The sequence below is a fragment of the Colletotrichum fioriniae genome, assembly GCF_027942845.1.
Source record: "Colletotrichum fioriniae strain IMI 355084 chromosome Unknown scaffold_2, whole genome shotgun sequence".
NCBI classification, from domain to species: domain Eukaryota; kingdom Fungi; phylum Ascomycota; class Sordariomycetes; order Glomerellales; family Glomerellaceae; genus Colletotrichum; species Colletotrichum fioriniae.
In genome coordinates this window covers 220016-239440 of record NW_027076838.1, presented here as the reverse complement: position 1 = coordinate 239440, position 19425 = coordinate 220016, and the positions used below count along the sequence as shown (strand labels likewise).

General features: G+C 54.0%; 4 protein-coding genes across 4 annotated transcripts; 3 read left to right on the top strand and 1 right to left on the bottom strand.

The window, feature by feature from the left end:
- Positions 1-1484: 1484 nt before the first annotated feature.
- On the top strand, positions 1485-2974 carry N0V96_001937 (uncharacterized protein; the record flags this gene model as incomplete). Its single annotated transcript, XM_065756379.1, has 4 exons — positions 1485-1667; positions 1730-2226; positions 2285-2362; positions 2422-2974. The coding sequence occupies 4 exons, from the start codon at positions 1485-1487 to the stop codon at positions 2972-2974; spliced, it is 1311 nt and encodes a 436-aa protein (XP_065614748.1).
- A 743-nt stretch (positions 2975-3717) lies between these two features.
- Positions 3718-4689, top strand: N0V96_001936 (uncharacterized protein; the record flags this gene model as incomplete). Its single annotated transcript, XM_053195154.2, has 1 exon — positions 3718-4689. The coding sequence occupies one exon, from the start codon at positions 3718-3720 to the stop codon at positions 4687-4689; it is 972 nt and encodes a 323-aa protein (XP_053047425.1).
- Positions 4690-7812: 3123 nt separating this feature from the next.
- N0V96_001935 (uncharacterized protein) lies at positions 7813-9411 on the top strand (the record flags this gene model as incomplete). The annotated part of the gene is made up of 1 exon (XM_053195155.2): positions 7813-9411. The coding sequence occupies one exon, from the start codon at positions 7813-7815 to the stop codon at positions 9409-9411; it is 1599 nt and encodes a 532-aa protein (XP_053047426.1).
- Positions 9412-9877: 466 nt separating this feature from the next.
- N0V96_001934 (uncharacterized protein) lies at positions 9878-11599 on the bottom strand (the record flags this gene model as incomplete). Its single annotated transcript, XM_053195156.1, has 1 exon — positions 9878-11599. The coding sequence occupies one exon, from the start codon at positions 11597-11599 to the stop codon at positions 9878-9880; it is 1722 nt and encodes a 573-aa protein (XP_053047427.1).
- Between the last annotated feature and the right edge of the window lie 7826 nt (positions 11600-19425).

Here is a 19425-nt window from a genome sequence, read left to right as displayed (position 1 = left end):
TTACCAGCACGCTAAATACTTGGTCATAAACGATAACTGAGAGAGCCAATATCGAGTCTCGACTCTTGTGGTCTCCAACTTATTGCTCCGACTAATGATTTCTTTTTTTAGGAGATAAAATAGTCAATGCGGACTGACGCTTTTCTCTGTCGATCAAGAGCTACGGCCTCTCGCCACCATTCACCTAACAGGATCATAGCAATACACTCTCGCCGGTTGCACATTTTGCACTTTTGAAGCTCTAAGATATGACGCTGTCCCCCCGGTCCGCGGCTTATGGGCCTGGTCACGATCCGGGGCCTTGGAATCCATCTCCGCTTTCATATCAGGCGTTCGACTGGGAGGCATGTACTTCGTACGGATACCGCGAGATCAACAATTTAACAGTCATACAGGGAATCTCATCCTGATCACAGACTGGTTGGGTATGTGAGGTAACACTTACTGGTTTGATGTGGTTCTCAAGGAAATCAATAGCCTCTGGCGTGACAAAGCTGATCAAACCTCTACTACAACCTCATTCCTGTCACATACTCGCTACGGCGTATCATACCTGTCAGATCATTGGGCAACAGAGCCATGCTTTTTGGATCCTCGGCATCGTTGATCCGGAGGAGAGGAACCCTTCTCGTCTGAAATGGCCCAGTCAGAAACCGACCCTAGTGTAGGACTGGCATCATCCCACTCGACCCCGTATTACCTACTTTGTGGGGTTTTCTTTTCTCCAAGTGTGGATTCGCTTTCTCCTAAAGCATCTGTCTTGCAGATGAACAAGAACCACTCGGAGTCGCGGAACTACCGGAGAGAAAATTGTCGTGCGCCTGTCGACTGGCAATTTCTCTGTGCGTATATGCAGGCCTGGTGGGCGACCCTGAACTTGTCAATCCCAGTCAAAACCTGGACGTGGGCGTGGCTGTCCTGAACCCTGCTTCCTCGCGGCAGCTGCAAGTTGCGTCCTGTCTCTCCATCACGGCGCATAATGTACTGCCTAGCTAGCAAGTGACCCGATTGAAAGTGTTGCTTTTCCATCTTCTCCGTGGCGCATTGGCTATTGTTTTTATCGAAATGGCGGTATTCGCCACGGATTATTGGCACGGAGAACTTGGCCTCACGAGGAAGATTTCAGAAGCGAGATTTCGTTGTAAAAGAAGGTTTTCTGGAACATGCAATCTTTAGATGGAGGAGAACACGATTTGGGACTGGGGGTGTTTTAATTTAAAGTAGTTGAGAGAGATACACTCTCGAGACCTAGTCTCCTCGTGGGGAACCGGTACATGTAGGGGCGTTTTCTTTTTCCTCTCTAACCTCCCTCCCCCCAGTGAGCGTTCTTTTTTGACATATGGGATGGCGCAAGTTGGGCCAAACACACCGGGCTGAGAGTGGGAGTGCTTATAAGTTCTCACCATCCGCGTTTCCGCAGCACTGGGAGCCCCGATGTCTCTGGTGTTTTGCCTGAACCACATTTCGCCATCTCGACTTGCAATATGGACGGCTCACTAGAATCACGAGTTCCGCACGATGATATCCAATCCAGAGGCATGCAGCTCTTTGCTGTACAGCTGTCCTTTATGCTCGCTGCCGGCTTCTTCGTCTTGGCAAGAGCCTACGTCAAAGTATGCATCGTCAAGAGTTTAGCTATCGATGACTGGCTTATCTTCGGGGCCATGGTTAGTGCTTTGTCCGATCCTCGCATTCTACCCTACCTGCCACTTACATGAACACCTCGCAGCTTGGTTACACAGCATATGGTGGCATCGCCCTCCACGGCATCACCAACGGTGCCACGGGAAAGCACATTACAGAGCTCACAGTCGACCAAGCCGCCGTCTCCCTCAGAGCCTGGTACATCTGCGAAGTCTTGTACTCTCCAATCACGCTGGCGATCCGAACCTCGATTTGTCTCTTGCTCCTCCGTCTCGCTCTCAACAAAGTCCACCGCTGGATCATCTATGCGAACCTCGTCGTCGTCTGGATGATCTCCATCGCCTTCTTCTGCATCATGACTTTCCAGTGCATGCCTCCGTCCTACTTTTGGAGGCAACTATACGGAGACCCGGGGTCGTGTATCAACTTCAATATTGTTCCGGACGCGACCATTGCTCACAGCATCATCTCAGCGATATCAGACTGGTGCATGGGTCTGCTGCCGATTGCCCTCTTGTGGAACGTCAACTTGAACCGGCGCACAAAGGCCCTTGTTGCCGTTCTCCTGAGTATGGGCATGGTGTAAGTCAGAACATTGTCAATACCGTAGCGTAGCATCCTGTTTCTGACAAACATCTAGTGCTGGCGTTGCTCTTATAGTACGCATACCATATGTGAGACGTCTCGCCATTTCGGCAGACTTCCTCTACGAAACAATGTACGTCCCCAAATGTCTGACTTGACAGGAGCACCCGGCTGACCTTTTTCTTTCAACAGCGACGTCGCCATCTGGAGCGTTCTGGAGCCCGCGCTAGGCATCATTGCGGCGTCTGTCACCAGTCTCCGACCTCTCTTCCAGAACTGGGGCTTCGGCTGGAGCAACAAGAGCAAACAATCTCGTCCGTCGGGCGCAGGCTGGGTCAACACTAGCGGTCACCCAGGAACAAAGGAAACGTCCGGCGCCGTCGCCAGGGGAGGCAAATCCGAAAACTCAAACTCTACCGTACGAACATTTAACGACATTGACAGGGCTCTGTCCGGCACCGGGTCCGATATCGAGCTGAACAAGACGGTCCGAGACGACGGGCGGGACGAGTACGAGGAGTACGATGCGTCGAGGCCGTCTTCTGATCTCGGTCAGAGGAGCCACGTCCAGGAGACGCAGGCGCGCGACAGGCCGGTCATCAACGTCCGTACGACTATTGATATCATGTCGCACTCGACACACTCAATCGATCAAGTTCTGCCGCCGGCGGAATGCTCTGTTGGCGACAGGGAAGAGAAGGGGACGCAAGGAGATGCGGGGGATCGCAGAGGCAAGGTGATGTAGGCGATTTGATATACCCATTTCATTTCATTCGTTGTTTTTTCTCGATTTCGTTGTAGAGTCTGACCATAGATCGGGGTATATGGAGTTTGGGCGTGTTTGTACCACGCAGCAGGAATGTGTTATAGAAAGAGGCCATACGTCTCCAAGCCGGTTAATTTGACCATGACTTTCTCATGAGAAGTAACGAAGGAACGACCTGGAAATGAGATGTCGGGATATATTTCGAAGTGGTCTACTCAATAAATTACATCCTCCATGTATCGTATCTGAAGGGGAAATGCAGTCTATTCGGGGTCAAATACTAATCCATCGGACCAGCCACATCGCAAGCTCGGCTCCGAACTACCGCTTTCGGTATCGTGATATCACGTCGCAAGACCCTACGGCAACTTTATGGATCCCGCTTCTGTAAGATGGTCCATTGCTACGTCACTTCGATATTTCTATTCAACTTCTGTGGTAATCTGGCAAGGAGCTCTCCGGATATGGTCCGATACCTCCATGTGGGAAATCGCCCATCACAGCCTCACGCTGGAAGGGTTCGTTCGGTTCCGAACTTACCAACTCGGAACAATGCAGACGTATGGAGATATATAAAAGACATCTTCACTTATATAAAAGCTTCTGACGTGCTGATTCTAGCTGGAACATTCTTCATCTGTTCGACTTATCCAACTTCTCGAATCTCAATCATACTACATATCGTCTTACATCCTCACTACCAAAAACAACAAGACTGCAACATGAAACAGCTTCTCAGCCGGCCGGTTCTCACCGCAGCCTCAATCCTCTCAATGTTACCTCTCATCTCCGCACAAAACGCCCACGTCAAAGTCGGATTCGACCCGACATTCCGCACCATCGCCCCTCCAAACGACGCCTTCGCCCAAGACGCATCCCACGTCCGCGTCGTTTCGACCATCCTCCTCGCCCTCTCCCTCGTCTTCGTCCTCATCTCCCTCGCAGAGAGCAGGCGCTGGTCCTCCACCGTGCCCACAGCCCTGACCCTCGGCGCCGCAACCTGCGTCCTGCCCGAGGCCGTGGACAACTACCTCGCAAACTGCTACTGGTCGCAGTCCCACGACCCGTCCCAGCTCATGTTCACCTTCCTCGGCCGCGAATTCGATCTGTATGTCGGCATCATTTGGTGGTCCTTTGGCGCCGTGCTCGGGTGCACTATCTTTGGCGCCCTCATGCGCGGGGTGAGCAACAAGACGTTGTTCGTCTTCCTCGGCCTCGCCGGGCTGTTCGACGTCGTCCTGGAGGAGTGCCTGCTCAACTACGACGGGCTGTATCTCTACTACGGCCACCAGCCACTCGTGCTGTTTAGTTTGTTCCCATGCTGGTGGGCCTTTTGCAACGTCTCGGCCGTGTTCCTGGGCATCGCCATGACGTACCGGTACCGCGAGTGGTTCAACGGGTGGAGGAGCATCTTTGTTCTGCCGATTCTGCCCTTTTGTTACGTTGCGGGTTGGTCTCTGGCGGCTATTCCTACAGTGTATGCCGTTCACGCTGATTACAGCCCGATGGTCACGCAATTGTGTGGCATTCTTACATGTGGCTTGGCCTTGCTTCAGATTGGAGTCATCATGGATGTTGTTCTCGGGAGGCAGGTGTTCGAGTCTGTCCACGAGTCTGTTCACGAGTCTGATCACACTTCAGGTCGCGTTGTTCGATTTGAGGAGAACACGTGGTCGGCTAAGCTTCGCAAGTAGATCCGGCGTTCTCAGACTCATCTTTTTGGAAATATTTGGTCTTGGAGAGATAGGAGGCTACCTGATCGAGCATAAATTTTTCGGCTTAGAAGAGGCACAGCAAAGAGTTTAGACAATAATTTCAGAACCTCTCATTCATCAGTCACGGCATACGCTGCAGAAACCCGCCTAGCTGTTAAACAATACGACTCTGTGATTTACTATCAACCTTGCCAGTGACATCAAACTTTGAAATGTCAGAGTCATTGTGAGGACGTTATCAATCGCGTATGAATCAGAGTTCTGCAAGCGGAAGCTTTACTTGACTGATGAGCAGAAACTGCACGTGGATTCGAAAGGGGGCAGGCCAAAGTGTGCGCGGCGAAGTGGCCAAAGCTGAGGGCATCTTCCGTTCGGCAGCAGACATCAGATGGCCTCCCAGTGCCGATAACCCTAAACTCACCACTTTCCGCCCAAGAGACGATTGCGCGGCTTTTTGTAACCCGACAACAAACCATACTTCAATCTCTCTGCTTTCCCCGTCATGCCTCCCGGGCTGTACAATCACCACTGCGTGACGACAAGTTTCATCCTTACCCATCGACCGCCATCGTCAGTCTGGCATCATGTGACATGAAGGTACACCTCCCCTGCTCCTGCCCAGGCATCCCCGGTCTAGACTTGGTACACTTTCTTTGCCGAGATACGTCACACCCAAAGCCCTGTTTTCCTCTGAAGATGGGAAGGTCGCTGAGTCTTGAGAGATAGGCTCACGCAGGCGGCTATCGCGCCTGTCCGAAGGATGACTACCAACTCCCACGGTGACACGACAGCACTTATACGGACTATGAATAGAATACACCGCTAGATGCCTCTACCAGTGATCCTGCGAAGCCCCTTTTGCCCCTGTCATCTGCCTAAGGACCCATGGGGAAGCCGTTGATGCTTGGCTAAGGTAAAGCACTGCCGGTCAGTCCGTCGAGGCTTCTGCGGCTGAGGAAGTGCCGCAGAGGTCGATGTCAAGTCCAACGGGCCTCAACCTATTCACCTTTGTCCGATCGAAGTGATTGGCTGGTTATCGGGAGCCGTACAGGAGGACGAATAAGGTACCGTGATGATCCTGTCGTTGAAGTCTAGTTGGCTCTAGGTTGCAACGAACAAGTCCGAGTACCCCAAATGCCTAGGCCAAGGTAGACTGGGCCGTCGTGAGGCCTCTCGGCCATGGACCCCCTTCCCTCTGGCTTGCAAGGCGTTCCAACCGATTTCCGGGAGTTTGGAACCACGGAGGGACAGCGGTGCTAGGCTTCGAGAAAGCCTTGTGAGGTGTTTATGACGGTCGTGGGAGCACACTGCACAGCAAAATGGACGGGTCGAAAGGCCGGACCAGTTGGGGGGATGCGGCCGGTGATGCGGCCAGAGGAAGGCTGTGATTTAGTGAAGTTGGATTTCTCATGGAACCCAGAGCCTGATGGACGTCAGAAAAGGGAAGAAAGTGGGGCGCGCGAACAACATGAACGCGGTCGCAGAACCGGCCGGCCTGTTCGGGGCTATGGTACCCGTTTTCGGCGTAGCCACGGTGGGGTTACCAGCGGCCCGTTTGCGCGGCCCCAAGAGGCAGCGATGACTGGACAGTTCAGAGAATGCCTGGGTTCTTATTGGGCAGCCGGACTCTGGTCTCCTCCATCCGCGGCCTTGGACCAATGGCAACAACGTATTCGTGGCTTGAACCGTGGCTGGAGGTACCTACTCGATGGAAGGGAACTTCTGGGCGGGAATGGAAGGCTGCCCAGGAGCCCACGGCACCGCGACGGTGGACAACGGCCCTTCGGCGGTCGGCCGTGCGGTTCGGCCTTTGGGCGATAGACGCGACCCCACTTTTAACCTCTTCACCCGGGCCAGGGTACCTTACCCAGCGCCCCGGCAGCCAGGATGCTGCCTCTCAATCTCAACTTCGACTTCTCTTCTTTCCATCGTCATCGTCAGAGTAGGACTCATCGCAATCTGGCGAACCACAGCGCAGAAATTAACGTATCTCTTCTCCAACCTCTCATCGTCGCAGCACATTCTTATGTTTCCCCCGGTGCCTCGTTGAGTCGTCCCTCCTTTTTTCCTCCCCACTTTGCCGTACTTCGTCCTATGAATCGCGCCAGACCAGACCTTCTCGGTCAGTTTATCCCATTGTTCATGCGTCGTAGCTTTCTTCCCCCAGACCCTGGACATGGGAAAAGAAGAGATCAATGCCCCTCTTCCTCCCCACGGCCACGCGCGTGCCGCCGGCACGCCGCACGGCGCAAAGACCTTCGATCTGCGCAGTCCGATGTTTCTCTTTGGGCCCTGACCTTACTCTGCATTGCTTTCCTTCCCACTCAAGCTTCTACGACCACCTGATGTGAGTTTCACGACCCAAAACCTTGTCCCAACTCTTTTGCGCAGCGACAACTAAAGTACCTAGTTGTTGCGACCTAGCCCGTGTTTCTTTCTAAGCCATCCCCCGGCATGGTTGCTGAGCTCACGGCACACATCCAGACTTCGGTCTCGGCCAGAGCGAGCCGACCTCACACATCCCTCCATCTCATCCCACCTGATTGTCTTTTCCAGCAGCAACAGCGGTTCCGGGATCAGGGACCGGGTGAGGATGCAGGACGGAAAAAAGTTCAAGAAATGGAATTGTTTCTAGAAGGTGATCTGATCAGCTTCTCGCAAGACCAGGGGGTGGGGGGTTCCCGGACCGGCCAGTAGTCGTCCTCGATTCTGCTCTTACTCCTTTTTACTGCACCCCTCCTTCTGCTATGCGTCATATCGTCCATCTTCATGGGACCTACTCATCCACCACTCGTGTGCGAGTACTCACCAGGCTCGTCTTGGCCATGTCTTCGTCTGCCTCCTCCTGCTTCTCCCCCCCTGCTCCAACATCCCATCCAGCATCGCCAGCTTCGCCAACTAGCACTAGCATTGGGCCTCTGGGGGTCTTGTCATAGTTGGCCTCACTCCGCCCCCCTTTCCCCCTTCCCCTTCCTATCCCCCCTGCCATCTGACCTTTGGATCCTATAAGTAACCCGTGAACCGATTCACCATGGAGACCCCTTCTTCATCAGCAGGCTCTGTGAAACATATAGAACTTTACTGCTCCTTCGCACACCATAAATGTCTTCATCATCCTCTCCCACCCCCGTAGCCAAGTTCAGAGAGCTCTCTCTGGGAAGAAGGATGCCTCCCACAACCAGAGCCCAGGCGCACCGGCAGTCCCTCGGCGATATCACCACCTCAGATTACTACTACGACGAAGATGATGATGGCGGCGGCGGCTACGGAGACGACGATGGTGGCTCCAGCAGCTCCGAGCCAGAGTCCGATTCAGACTCGTCTCTTGTCGACGACGACGACCACTCCGTCATCCGCTCCCCCTCCAAGCTCGTCTACAAGCTCGACACGCTCTCCCACGACGCCCGCCTGCGCGTCCGCGAGGCCTTCAAGGATCCGCCCCGCCTCTCGCTGCAGTATTGCCGCCTCAGGGACGACGTCTACGCCTTTCAGATGACGGAGCTGGTGCCCCGTTCCATCCGCATAGGGTCCCCCGACAGCCCCTTCGCGACGCCCCGGTGCTCGTGCCGGGAACAGCAGCAAAAGGCCGGCCCGCCCTGCAAGCACCTCCTCTGGCTCCTGGATCAGCTCGTCAAGCAGACGCTATACGACCACGACCCGGCGTCCCCTCTGACCATGACTGCGGACGGCTACCCAGAAGAGCTTGGCGACCCCTTTTCTGACATATCAGCCTTCCACCTGGACGTCCTGGCCGACGGCCTACGCTGCGACGTCGTCACCCCAGACTCGGAAGAGGACTCTGAAAACACCGACTCGGATGAGACAGAAGAGAGGGATCAGGGGCCGCAGCAGCACCCGAACCCTCATCGCGTCGATGAAGCCCGTGAGATGCTCTCGGCCGTCATGTCTTCATCCCCTCCTGAAGGCTACCGCCCAGACCTCTTCTCAGATCCGCCCTCCACGGGCAAGAAACCCGTCAAGCGCCGCGACCTCGAGGGCACCATCTTCCGCATGCTTCTCGCCAACAATGACTTCTTCCACTACTTCCTCTCCCAGATGCGGTCCACGGACCCCGTGAACGACCCCTTTCGCAAGCTCTCCCAGCGAGTCGACCACGTGTTGCGCGAGCTCGACTCCTACGCCGCCACCACCACCACCTCCTCCTCCTCGTCAGAAGCAGGCTCAGCAGAGGGTCCTCGCGACGTAGCCTGGGCAGCACGACACATCAACGGCGTTATAGGCCTCGTCCGCACCTCAATCTTCAAGCGCGACCGGCCCTTAGAAATCCGGGAGCGAACAAGCGCCGCCCGCACCCTGGTCCACATCCTCGCTGCCGTCGTAAAACGCAACCGCGACTTCGTGCCCCCGACATCGGCGACAAGGCCCGCCGCCATCGCTCGCCGGGACAAGAACCTCTTCCTACGCCTCGTCGGGGACCGCGATGAGGACTTCGTACTCGGCGTGCTGAGCCTCCTTCCCCCCGACGCGGCCGCACCGTTCCTCCACAGTCTCGAAGACATCCTGGATCAGCTGGGCGTCAACGGTGCGCCGGCCACCTACGTCGAGAAATTCCGCTCCCTCATTGCTCGGTTAAGGAGGTCTGGCGGCAGCGGCTTAGCCGTCACAAGCTCGTCCGGGGCGGGGTCGAAACGCCATGGACAGAGTCAGGGCCATGATAGGGGATCCAAGAGGATGAGATGACGTGGGCTCACACGTTGCCCGTCCACGGGACAATATTCCTACACTGCATCATTGTTTTGTTAGAGGAAGGAAAAATAGGGAAGCACAGAGCGTTTCTCTGGACCTTGGGGAGGACAGGAATCTTACCATACTTCTCTTCACTCTTGTGTCTGTGACACTCACCCCCTTTATTTACTTCTTGTGTTCATGTACATCCCCTTCACACTACTTGTACTCCCACACATCTTGTTTCTCATTTAGATTACATAACTGCTAGAGGATGTAAGGCTCCAAGTCTCTAGGCAGTGGCTTTGGTGGATCGGTTGCGGCTCTAGGCATCTCATACTTTTGAGGCCACTCCTCTCTTGTTCCGCTATACCATAAATACCATTTTCTACCCCCGAGTCGTTCATGTCTAAGTGAATAAATCTGTTCTATTCTGTTTCAGCCCTTGTATAGCCATCTCTGGCCCGATGTCTGTTCATATTCATAGTTCATCCCGAATCTTCTTTAGCTCATCTAATACGCTCTGTAAGCTAGGTCTGTCGAAGTGGTTCTCGCTCCATTCTCCACTCGATTTTGAGTGGGCTCTCATGGCCAGAAAACTCTCAGCCCACGCTATCTCACGTTTCCACCACGTCGCAGCAGCTTGTCGGATGTCCTCGGGCTCAGTCTTGTGCTCCTGACCTTTGAAAACAATTTTGTTGCCCTCTCTACCGATCTGGTTACCCAAGGTGGCACGACGGCCACTGGTGCAACGGTCGATGAGTGATCGTAGTATCGGTGGCGTCCTGAGAAAGGCAGGAAAGTCGACGTCGGTCTCCCAGCGGTACGACTGCCACACAGCAGCTTGCTGAGGTGCGCTAGCTCCCTCGAAGATGCACCATAATACTCTCCCGAGCATGTACACCTCCGATGCCTCCTGCTCCCTCGGGCTGAGACATGTCCAGCAGATGTTGTAGCCGTTGGTCGGGTTTGTATACTCCTCTCTTGCTTGAAGAGCTTCGAAATCAGGACACAGGCGTCTTAATATCTCGGCATAGTGATCTCTGGTATCCTCGGGTATATCGTCATCTGTAGCTAATATGCGGATGTATTCGACAGCATTGATCTCTGGGGACGCAAATTCGCACCACACCCCGCGCTGTTCAAAGTCGACCATGACTGCATCTCTGTCCTTTGATAGGACGACGTTGTCGAGGCGGAGATCAGGGTAGAATGTGCCAGAGGTTCTGCGGTGGTGCAGTACACCCGACGTAATCTGTATTGACCATTTGAGTTGTTCGGTTTGAGAAACCGTGTTGTGGATCCGTGAAAGAGGCACAATGTCTCTCAAAGTACCATAATGATGATACTCGAGAGTGAAGCCGATGACAGCAACTTTGCTGCCAAAAGTGCACCGCTTTGTGACGAGGTGTGCGGGACGTGACATGATGTTTTGGTGTGGTATTGTTGACAACAGAAGCTTAAGCTCATGGTACAAGTACTTGGTGTAACTTGTCAGTGTCTTCAAAATCCAGAGGCGACCTTTGATTTGAACGAGGCAGACACTGTCATGGACCTGTTCGACAACATGAACCTCGGACAAGTCGATACATTGCGGTATCTGGACTTCGGGTCCCCACAACTCAGCGAGGGCGGATGCCGAGAGCAGTTGACGTTCGAGGTAGTACGTGGGTGCGATGTTGATCTCTATGGCTCTGACATCGAGAGAAATATCTTTGAAGACGATGCGGGAGCCAAATGGCACAGATCGTAAGAGTCCCTCTGGGTCAGGCAGTCGTTTCGTCCAGACTTGCAAAGCACGAAGAATGTGTCTGGATATGCTCAGCTTTTGAACTCGGGTGCGATCTTTGGTATGGAACGCCACATCCAAATCCAATAGTTGCCGGATTTCCGGCGTTTGAGTTGACTGTTCTGGTACGAAGGCATCGAGACGCAGCGGCGGCGTTGGATGGAGAAACGTGGGAAGGATGTAGAATTGTGTCCCGAGTCCTGTACAGCCATCGATGCGCCAAAGAGGATTTGGCAGGGGGTCGAGGCTGTCGATGCGGTTTTTGGGATTCAGCTGGGAGCGCTCCCAGTCATCGGCCGGTGGAAGCCGATGTGGATTGCCACTATCGTGGTGCTCTCCTTCTGACAGAGAGACGTCTGTGAAGGCTGCTGTGGGGTGAATAATGTCGTGTATGATGTCCGACCCCAGATCCATCTTGTGACAATAGCTGACAGGCTTGGGCAATGTTGAAATAGAACTAGCCAATGGCGCTCAACGTCATAAAGCGAAGGTGTTTCACGGCATCAAGGAAGCTGATGGAAGACAGCGCAGAAGAAGGCGACAAGTGGCGCTTTGGAGGGGGGACGAAACTGTCAAATGACAGATGGACAAATATTCGGATCTTTCCTGAGTCGTATATCACTGCAGAAAATCAGCAAGAAGGAATACCATCGAGGTCTGCTGTCGATTCTACCTACAGATGTGCCGCCACTACTGCGGTGACTGACAAACAAGTTGTTGACCGATGGCGGGGCGGCACGACGTTGCACCAGGCAATAGGCCGAATCATGAAATTTGGCGATACCGGTGACAAGGTACGCATGGACTGAGGTGTTCTAGTAATTCAGGAAGTGATCGTGAGCATGGGCGTGGGTATGGGCGTGGGGAATTTGCATGACAATGTTGGGTTCCGATTTGTGTGTTTGTGTGTTGCCCTGCATGCGTAGCTGCAGTTGGAAGGGGAGATGTGCCAGGTCCTCAAGCAGGGCGCCTGATTGGTCGAGAGGAAGGATTAACGGTCAAGATGAGGAGAAGAGCTGTGTTGGTTGACTCGGGGCGAATTGCTAGGAAACGAGTCGAGCACAAGTGCGAGGAAGATGTCAACCATACGATGCTGGCGGTAGAAGAGGGTGGATGTGAATGGCGATGTCACCTCGCAAATCTGCAACTTGGGGGTCTGCCCACTGAGAAGTGACAGTGCCCGCCCTAGGCAGCTTCCTTGTCCGCGAGCCGCACTAGTTGGACTCCCGTCGATCTGCTTGGCCAACGCCGTTGCGGCTTCCTGCCCTGTCTTGTCTGCCTTGCGTAGGTGTGAACTTTTGATAGAGGCAGGAGGTGCCAGTTTAGGTAGTGTAAGGCGAACAAGCAGACGGTAAGGCACACGTGCGTGTGTGAGCTTGGAAGGTGCCGCGGGTTTACCTCCTTTGGTATGTGGCAAGGTGCTCAGCTGAGGTGGGCAGGCAGGCACGCAGGCAACGGAACTCGGGGGGGCAAGAGGCCGCTTCGTGGTTTCTTTTTTCTCTTCTACATGGCCTCGGCCCGGCAGTCTCTCTCAACGCCATTGTTTCTTTTCCTGAGTCGCTACTTGCATCGACGTCGAGCCGCGGCCAGGCCGTTTTTGTAAGACATTCAAGGCAGCGTGCCGCAGCTCGGATCGGCGTTGTCTCGGTCGCGTTCGTTCGCGGGGAAGGCTTTTGCACCCGTCGGGAGTACATATGGATGCGGGATGGGCTGAACTGCGTGGTTGGACAAATGGTAAGAATCGGCAAACAGACAGAGAAGGGATATCCAATCCATATAGACCAGATTGAATTATCCAGCCTTTTAGTGAGCGACAGGGTGATGGACACGGCTATATGCTCAGCTGAAACTTGGAAGCTAGCAGCCGCAAGGGTTTCTGGAGTAAGTATAAACTTGGTCAGAACGGGACGCTTGCAGAATGCAGGAAATAAGCAAAGGGCGACAGGGCCTCATTCTTGATGCAACTTGCCTCGATGCAGATCTCGAGAAACAAGTATTATATCCAAACGTTGTTTAATGTGCTCTCTGCTCAACTAGCGAAAGTGGAAAGTGCAGGCATCTCGCGTCGTACTTATATGAGGTAAATGTACGGATAGAGTAGGCGAGGTATCCGAAGGTAATGCGTCGAGAATGGAGTACCTTCTCGTGCCTCTCAGTCAATCAGTCGTCTGAGCAGGCGGAAGGATGCATCTTGGTTATATATCAGCAAATGTAGAAGGCTTTAGGGGCAATTGATATGGTTGCTTGGGACTTGTTCAGTCCAAATAAAGTTGACAATGCAGTCGCCTTATGGAGGTCTTTTTCGTAAGGTACCTAAGGTATGGTAAGCCAATACGAAGGAAGCACACAACCCAATTGAATGGAAGCTAAGGCACCCAAGTGAAGGCAAGGAAGTCAAGGTGGTTAGGTCACAGGTGAGGTGAGGTACGGCACGGTAAGGTACCTTAAGGTAGGAAGGGACGGGACGGTCCTTGCCTCCACTACTTCCACGGCTCAAAAACGTGCTTGCATCTTGGGTGGAATCCAAGCGACATGAGGGAGGAAGTACCTTACCTATCTACCTTACCTTGGGTGGTTACCTATTTTTGCTCTCCTGCCACTTGCTCAAAGTGGTGAAGGCGCCCTGGCGCCTGCTTGCCTGCCTCCTTCCTGCAGCATAACCTGGAAGGTACCACCTCTTGCCTTCCAATAAGGTACCTAAGGTAAGGTAAGGTAAGGCACTTGGAGGTATTAAGGTACCTATTCACTTTACCTACCGGGCTATAGTACCTCAGGCAAGGACGACTTCTTTGTCCGAAAGCGTCGTGATTTGGCGTCTCAACGTCCCTCCAGATGCAAGTGACACTCACTGTAAGCGTAAGCACCTCTTTTCCTCGAAATACCTATCTTGTTCTCTCGTGATCTTTTCTGAGTCGAGTCGTTGATTCAACCTTAACTCAGCACCGGCCTCCCGGCATCGATGGAAAAGGCCTGAGCACACGCCGACATTCCGTACTTCTCGGCCGGCCGGATGAAGAACCTCAGCCATGGACGTGTCGCCCGGCACATGAAGCTTTGACTTTGCATTCGGACCACCCGACCCGGAATGCCCTCCACGTGACGAAACCGACGCCGTACCTGAGAGCGGAGATGAAGCTCCCTTCCATTCCTCGCCCTTGTATTGGTAGCTGCCTCCCGCATCTCACATCACCCAGTCACGGCAAACCTCAACACTTCCTACTGTCGATTCTTGCGTCCCTCGGTGCTCTTTTCTCGCTGCATGCCGCCAATCCACCACACCACTCGTCCGCTTCTCCCACGGTCGTTGGCTCGCACCTCTGCGAGGGGTAGCTTCTGGACCATCTGGCCAGCGCCGGCAGTCCCATCCACGTCCTTGGGGGTCACCTTGACCGCGAAGTGGGTTGCATTGCCGCCGATGCTCGATGTGACTTTGTCATAACCTCCGGAGTACCCTCCGGCCAACCACTACCTTCAACCCCGGAACCTCAGCAGCCAAAATCAATGAGGGCAAGGTCGAATTGTTTCGACCGACATCGCAAACGTCATCTATGTACGGAGTAGACCCCTCAACAATTTATCCAGAACTGGTCCAGTGGATGAAGGCCTGGGGCACTTTCGAAGACGCTGTGGCCGCCGAGCTGCATCTCGGCCAGAAGCCGCTCTTCGCTGGGGGTCCGACAAGGCTCGCCATTCCGCGGTACACTGAGGTATTTCCTTGCCAACCATCCTCAAGCAAATGACTGAACGCCACGAATCGCTAGACCAAGACCAACATAGTCAGCCTTTGCTTTGCTGCTCCTCTGCACAAATCTGCGGTTGGCATTCTTTGCAGTTTCCGATGTTCATCCTCACCGGGTGGATACATCCACTCCATGGGCCGATGCTGGTACCCGAGTCTCCCGTCCGCCAGCTCGGCCCCTGGACTTGACCGATGTGCAAGGTTGTCCTTGTTCCGCCGGGGACTAGAGCAACGGGACCTCTTCCGCAATCACCGGAGCATGCATGCGCAGCCGCTTCATGTACTATTATAGGATGCTGAAAAGGAACCGATAGCAAAGGTAGGTTTGAACATGCTCAACCAAAAAAAGAAGTCCGCGCGGAATTCACTAATACATTTTGTAGGCCCCATATCCGCCTACCCGAAAACTCTCCCCTCCCGTTCGGACACGATCGCATGCTAGCGCATAACCTGTCTTGTTCAGTGCTTAGCAGATCTCAAGAATCGGCAGAGAAATGGATCTTTATGCTCGTCTTCAGTCTTACGCATTGATTAGCGTCGTCCCGATTAGTTCTGCAATCCATTGGAACTTTGTGGCCATTGTAGTGCTCTATTTAGCCTGCGATGCAATCTAATAAAATCTCGGCAAAAAAGATTCCAGCAAAAATTTCTCTAGTCTAGCAGTAATCATTCGTCAATCCGCAAATCGTCGCCGGACTATGTGCAGCATGGTCTGTAAGCGGCCAGCACACCCTGTTCACGAATCACCACCGCCTCTAGCTGCAGCCTGGGGACTCGACACTGTGGTACCCGACCAAACTATGCATACAATGTTGAGCATTGAAGCATAGCACGAGGCAGAGCTAGACAAACCAATGACTGGCAACCTTTGACGGATGTGGGTGGTACGGAATAGCGCTGGGGTTCGTGGGTTTGGGGGCACGCCACGGCACATAATTTCACTTGGCTATCGCCTGGCCTTGCCGGGGTGAATCCACACACTTCCACGGGTCGAGTCTGGTCTGTCGAGCAACCATCCACAAGCGAGGCTCCCGACTCACCGGTTGCCCATTTGAGCTTAAACCCTCCACGGTCTCCTGCGTCCCACCAGAACTCGGTATTCCTCGTCGTTCATGCCTGCTCTGAAGCAGCAAATTGCAACCGTATTCGCTGTTGGCAGGCCGATTTTGTGCATCTCACAATCACCGAGGCCTGGTTCAGGGATCCAACCTACACGCATCCGCTCTGTGTGGCCATCTCGCAACGCTCTTACTTCACTTCGCCTCACTCGACTGGTACGGCGGCCTGCAGAGGAACGTCGGACGCTGATTTGATACGAGACCGTTAGCGGATGGTTCCCTGACCTCATCAGCTGCATCGACAGAGGCTGCCATCATTGGTGACGCCCGCGCATGCAGAGCTTTGCTTTCGACAGGTGGTTTTACCTGCAAAATGGCCGAATTCGTTGACCGACAGATTTTCTCGAGATGAACGTCAAAAGTTTGCTCTCAGCCGGGACACCAATTCGCAGGGCCCGCACGCAATGCACCCTTTTGACCTCCGGCTGCGGGGGGGGGATCGTCTTTCCGCGGCCAAGACGCCGTGCGGCCGTCGACTTTCTGCGACTGCGGGTATGCTTGCAGTTTCGTAATGGTAATGAGTCTTCGACATTGGCTGCTCGTGAGCGGATTTTATGGGAATTTCCCCTTTTCAACAACAATCCGCCTTGGGCAACATGCCAGGACCAGGGCAGGCGGGGTGGTTAAAGGCGGTCAAGGCCCTTTTGAGCAAACATGGGGCTGTCCAAAGTGCGTATTTTGCTGCATGCTTCACTTTCTGACAGCCGGCAGGTTCCTTTACCGGCGCTCCGAGAGACGGCCCAACAGTACGGCCAGACCTAGTCAGGCCAGACCGTGGTGGTGGTGTTGGTGGCGGTGGACGTACACCCGGTTACTGGGGCAGAGCAGCTACATCATCATCAAGAGCTGAAGATGTTAATTTCACTCAATCATGTGCAAGCTACAGGCTGAATCGACTGATCGATCGACTGACAGGTTTTTAAACGGACCAATAACATTGTTAGATGAAACAACTGGGCTGTTGACGACCCAGAACGAAAAATGAAGCTCTTTACACGGAATACTTTACTTGTCCCTTTCGTGGGTTGAATTCTCCGTCATCTTTCGTCCCGTCCATATTCAGAGGCGGCACAGCAAGTCGAGTGTGCCTAGCACATGTTCATCAGCTTTTTGGAAGCAGTCTCACTCCCGGAAAAGCGGTGACAATCTCTCAATCGGGGTTGATACGCATTGTCAGAGGAAAATAACGACGAGGCTGTTCTTAGCCACCCCAGGCATACACACGCATCCCTAGACTTGCAGGCTGCTTGAGCGATCTAACTAAACGAGGGTAAGCAGGCAAAGGGTGTCAGACTCTCGGGACCATGGCGCTTTTCGATGGAACGTCGAGAAGCACAGAGGTCATATTGGCAAAAGAGGCGATTAGAGAGCCAAATCTGGGGGGTTGCGGCCGCAGGCGTGGTGGTTGGTTGCCTCGGCCTTTTGGTAACATGGCGCACGTTGCTAGCCGGGCGATGGAAATATGATGACTCCCAGTCTTAGATCACGTCGTCGCCCGCATGGGATCTTTCATGACACTTCACGTAAGCACACGCATTCGAATCCACATATCTTGGCCAGACAGGAGACAGGACAGCCTTGGGCATCCATCCGCCTCCCGAGACCAACCGATCACCAGTATGTGAAGTGGTAGCGGCCTTTGCAATCGTTGGCTAGCAATCGTAACAACCTTCGCCGTGAGCAACAGTCAGAAGCATCAGCAGATCCAGCATCAGAAGTTTCCCGACACTTGATTGGCCTAGCGCTTGGCCCTTCCATGCAGACGAAGCAAACGGCACCCGTTGGTTACACAAAAAGAGGCGGAAGTGAAGGCCAGAAGCAGGATCAGCAGTGCTCGCAACAGTTGGTTCCATGGTGTTCTCTCCACCACCCCTGTCGCCTTATTCCCATCAGACGGGCAGCCTGAAATCCATCCACTCGGCAGGGGCGGGAAGATGCTCGGCTCCTCTTCTCGCGTGGCGTGGTCTCAAGAACCCCTGTCCTCTCATGAGTACCCCTCAGACCGGTGAAATACAATTCAGCACGGGTGCAGCCCACTTCCTCAACTTTCCTCTCACCGAGTCTTCTCACTTCAGCCTCGACTCCTTCGAACTGACCGACCGACCGACCAGCACAGGATACGCCAATCGCCAGTACCAGAGTCTCTATCGGCACGCTCTCTGATTCTAGCCTGCCAGCGCGCGCAACGCTGTGCTCCACCGAAGGAGACATCGCACAAAGCAAACAACGAGAACGACAGCGTCTCATATTCGCGCCGGACGGGCGAAACATCCAGGCGACTAGGCTCAGGCCACGGCCAGCAGCATCTGCGACATCCGTCAAGGACGAGAAGCAACGGCTGCAGAAACCGACTGAGAGAGACAGCGGCAGCGGGAGTACCCCCTCAGAGAAAAAAGAGAGTGAGGGAAAGAGAAAAAAAAAAAGAGCAGAGCGGCATACGCATACCTCCAAGCACAAGCACGCACACGCACGCAGCAGCAGGACTTGCCGTCTTTTCCTTTGGTTCATCCCCCCCCAGTTTCGGCCGAGTGTATGCTGTCAAGCAGGCCTGTCTGTCTCTCTTCACAACGGCATTCTAGCCTGACTCCCTGCCTCCATTTCCACTCCTCTGTATTCTACGCCGAGTAGCTCTTCCTCCGCCTTTTGTTCCTGGCCGAGTCATCAACGCTCCTTTCCTTTCCCCTACCATACCCTCTTTCCTGTACTCCACTCGCGCACAAGGGGTGCCATTATGTGGCAATGGCTCTCGTGAGACCGTAGCTCCCTCCCCCACCCCCTCCCGGTGAGGCGCAATTTTCTACGCTCCCCTTGTGCTTCGCTGTGCCTGCTCACTCCTACTGCTTGCTGCTTGTCTCTGCCGTATACCTTATACAGGCCACAGATTGTGGTACTTGGTCTCGCTACTAGGCTCTGTCCAACACACCCTCTCTCGTTGCATCAATCATGGTAAGAGATGTCCCTGCTTCCCGGCTGGCGGCAGCGTGCATGGGATATATCACCGATCTTCCCCAATGTCATTTGAGCCCAGCCGCTGTCCCAGCACCCGCATCATTGCACACACATCGTTCCCTTATATCTTTGTTAGCCCTGGCTGTTCCCGTTTGCTCTTCAACCCCATCCCTCCCTTTGCCCTATTGCACCTTGAACGTGCGGTGGATTGATTTCATCTTAGAATCACAATCATCTCAGAAAGCGCCGGGTTCCCGGCCCCGAAGACGACTCTTCTATAGTGCCGGGACATCACAGCTCTTCGCCTTCTCCATATGCCAATATACACTTCTCTACCCTTCACCCCGAGACCCAAATCCTAATCAACCAAGTCGCGGACCTATACAACATTCCCGGTTTCCGACTTCACCAAATCCTTTCCAATACCTCGCAAA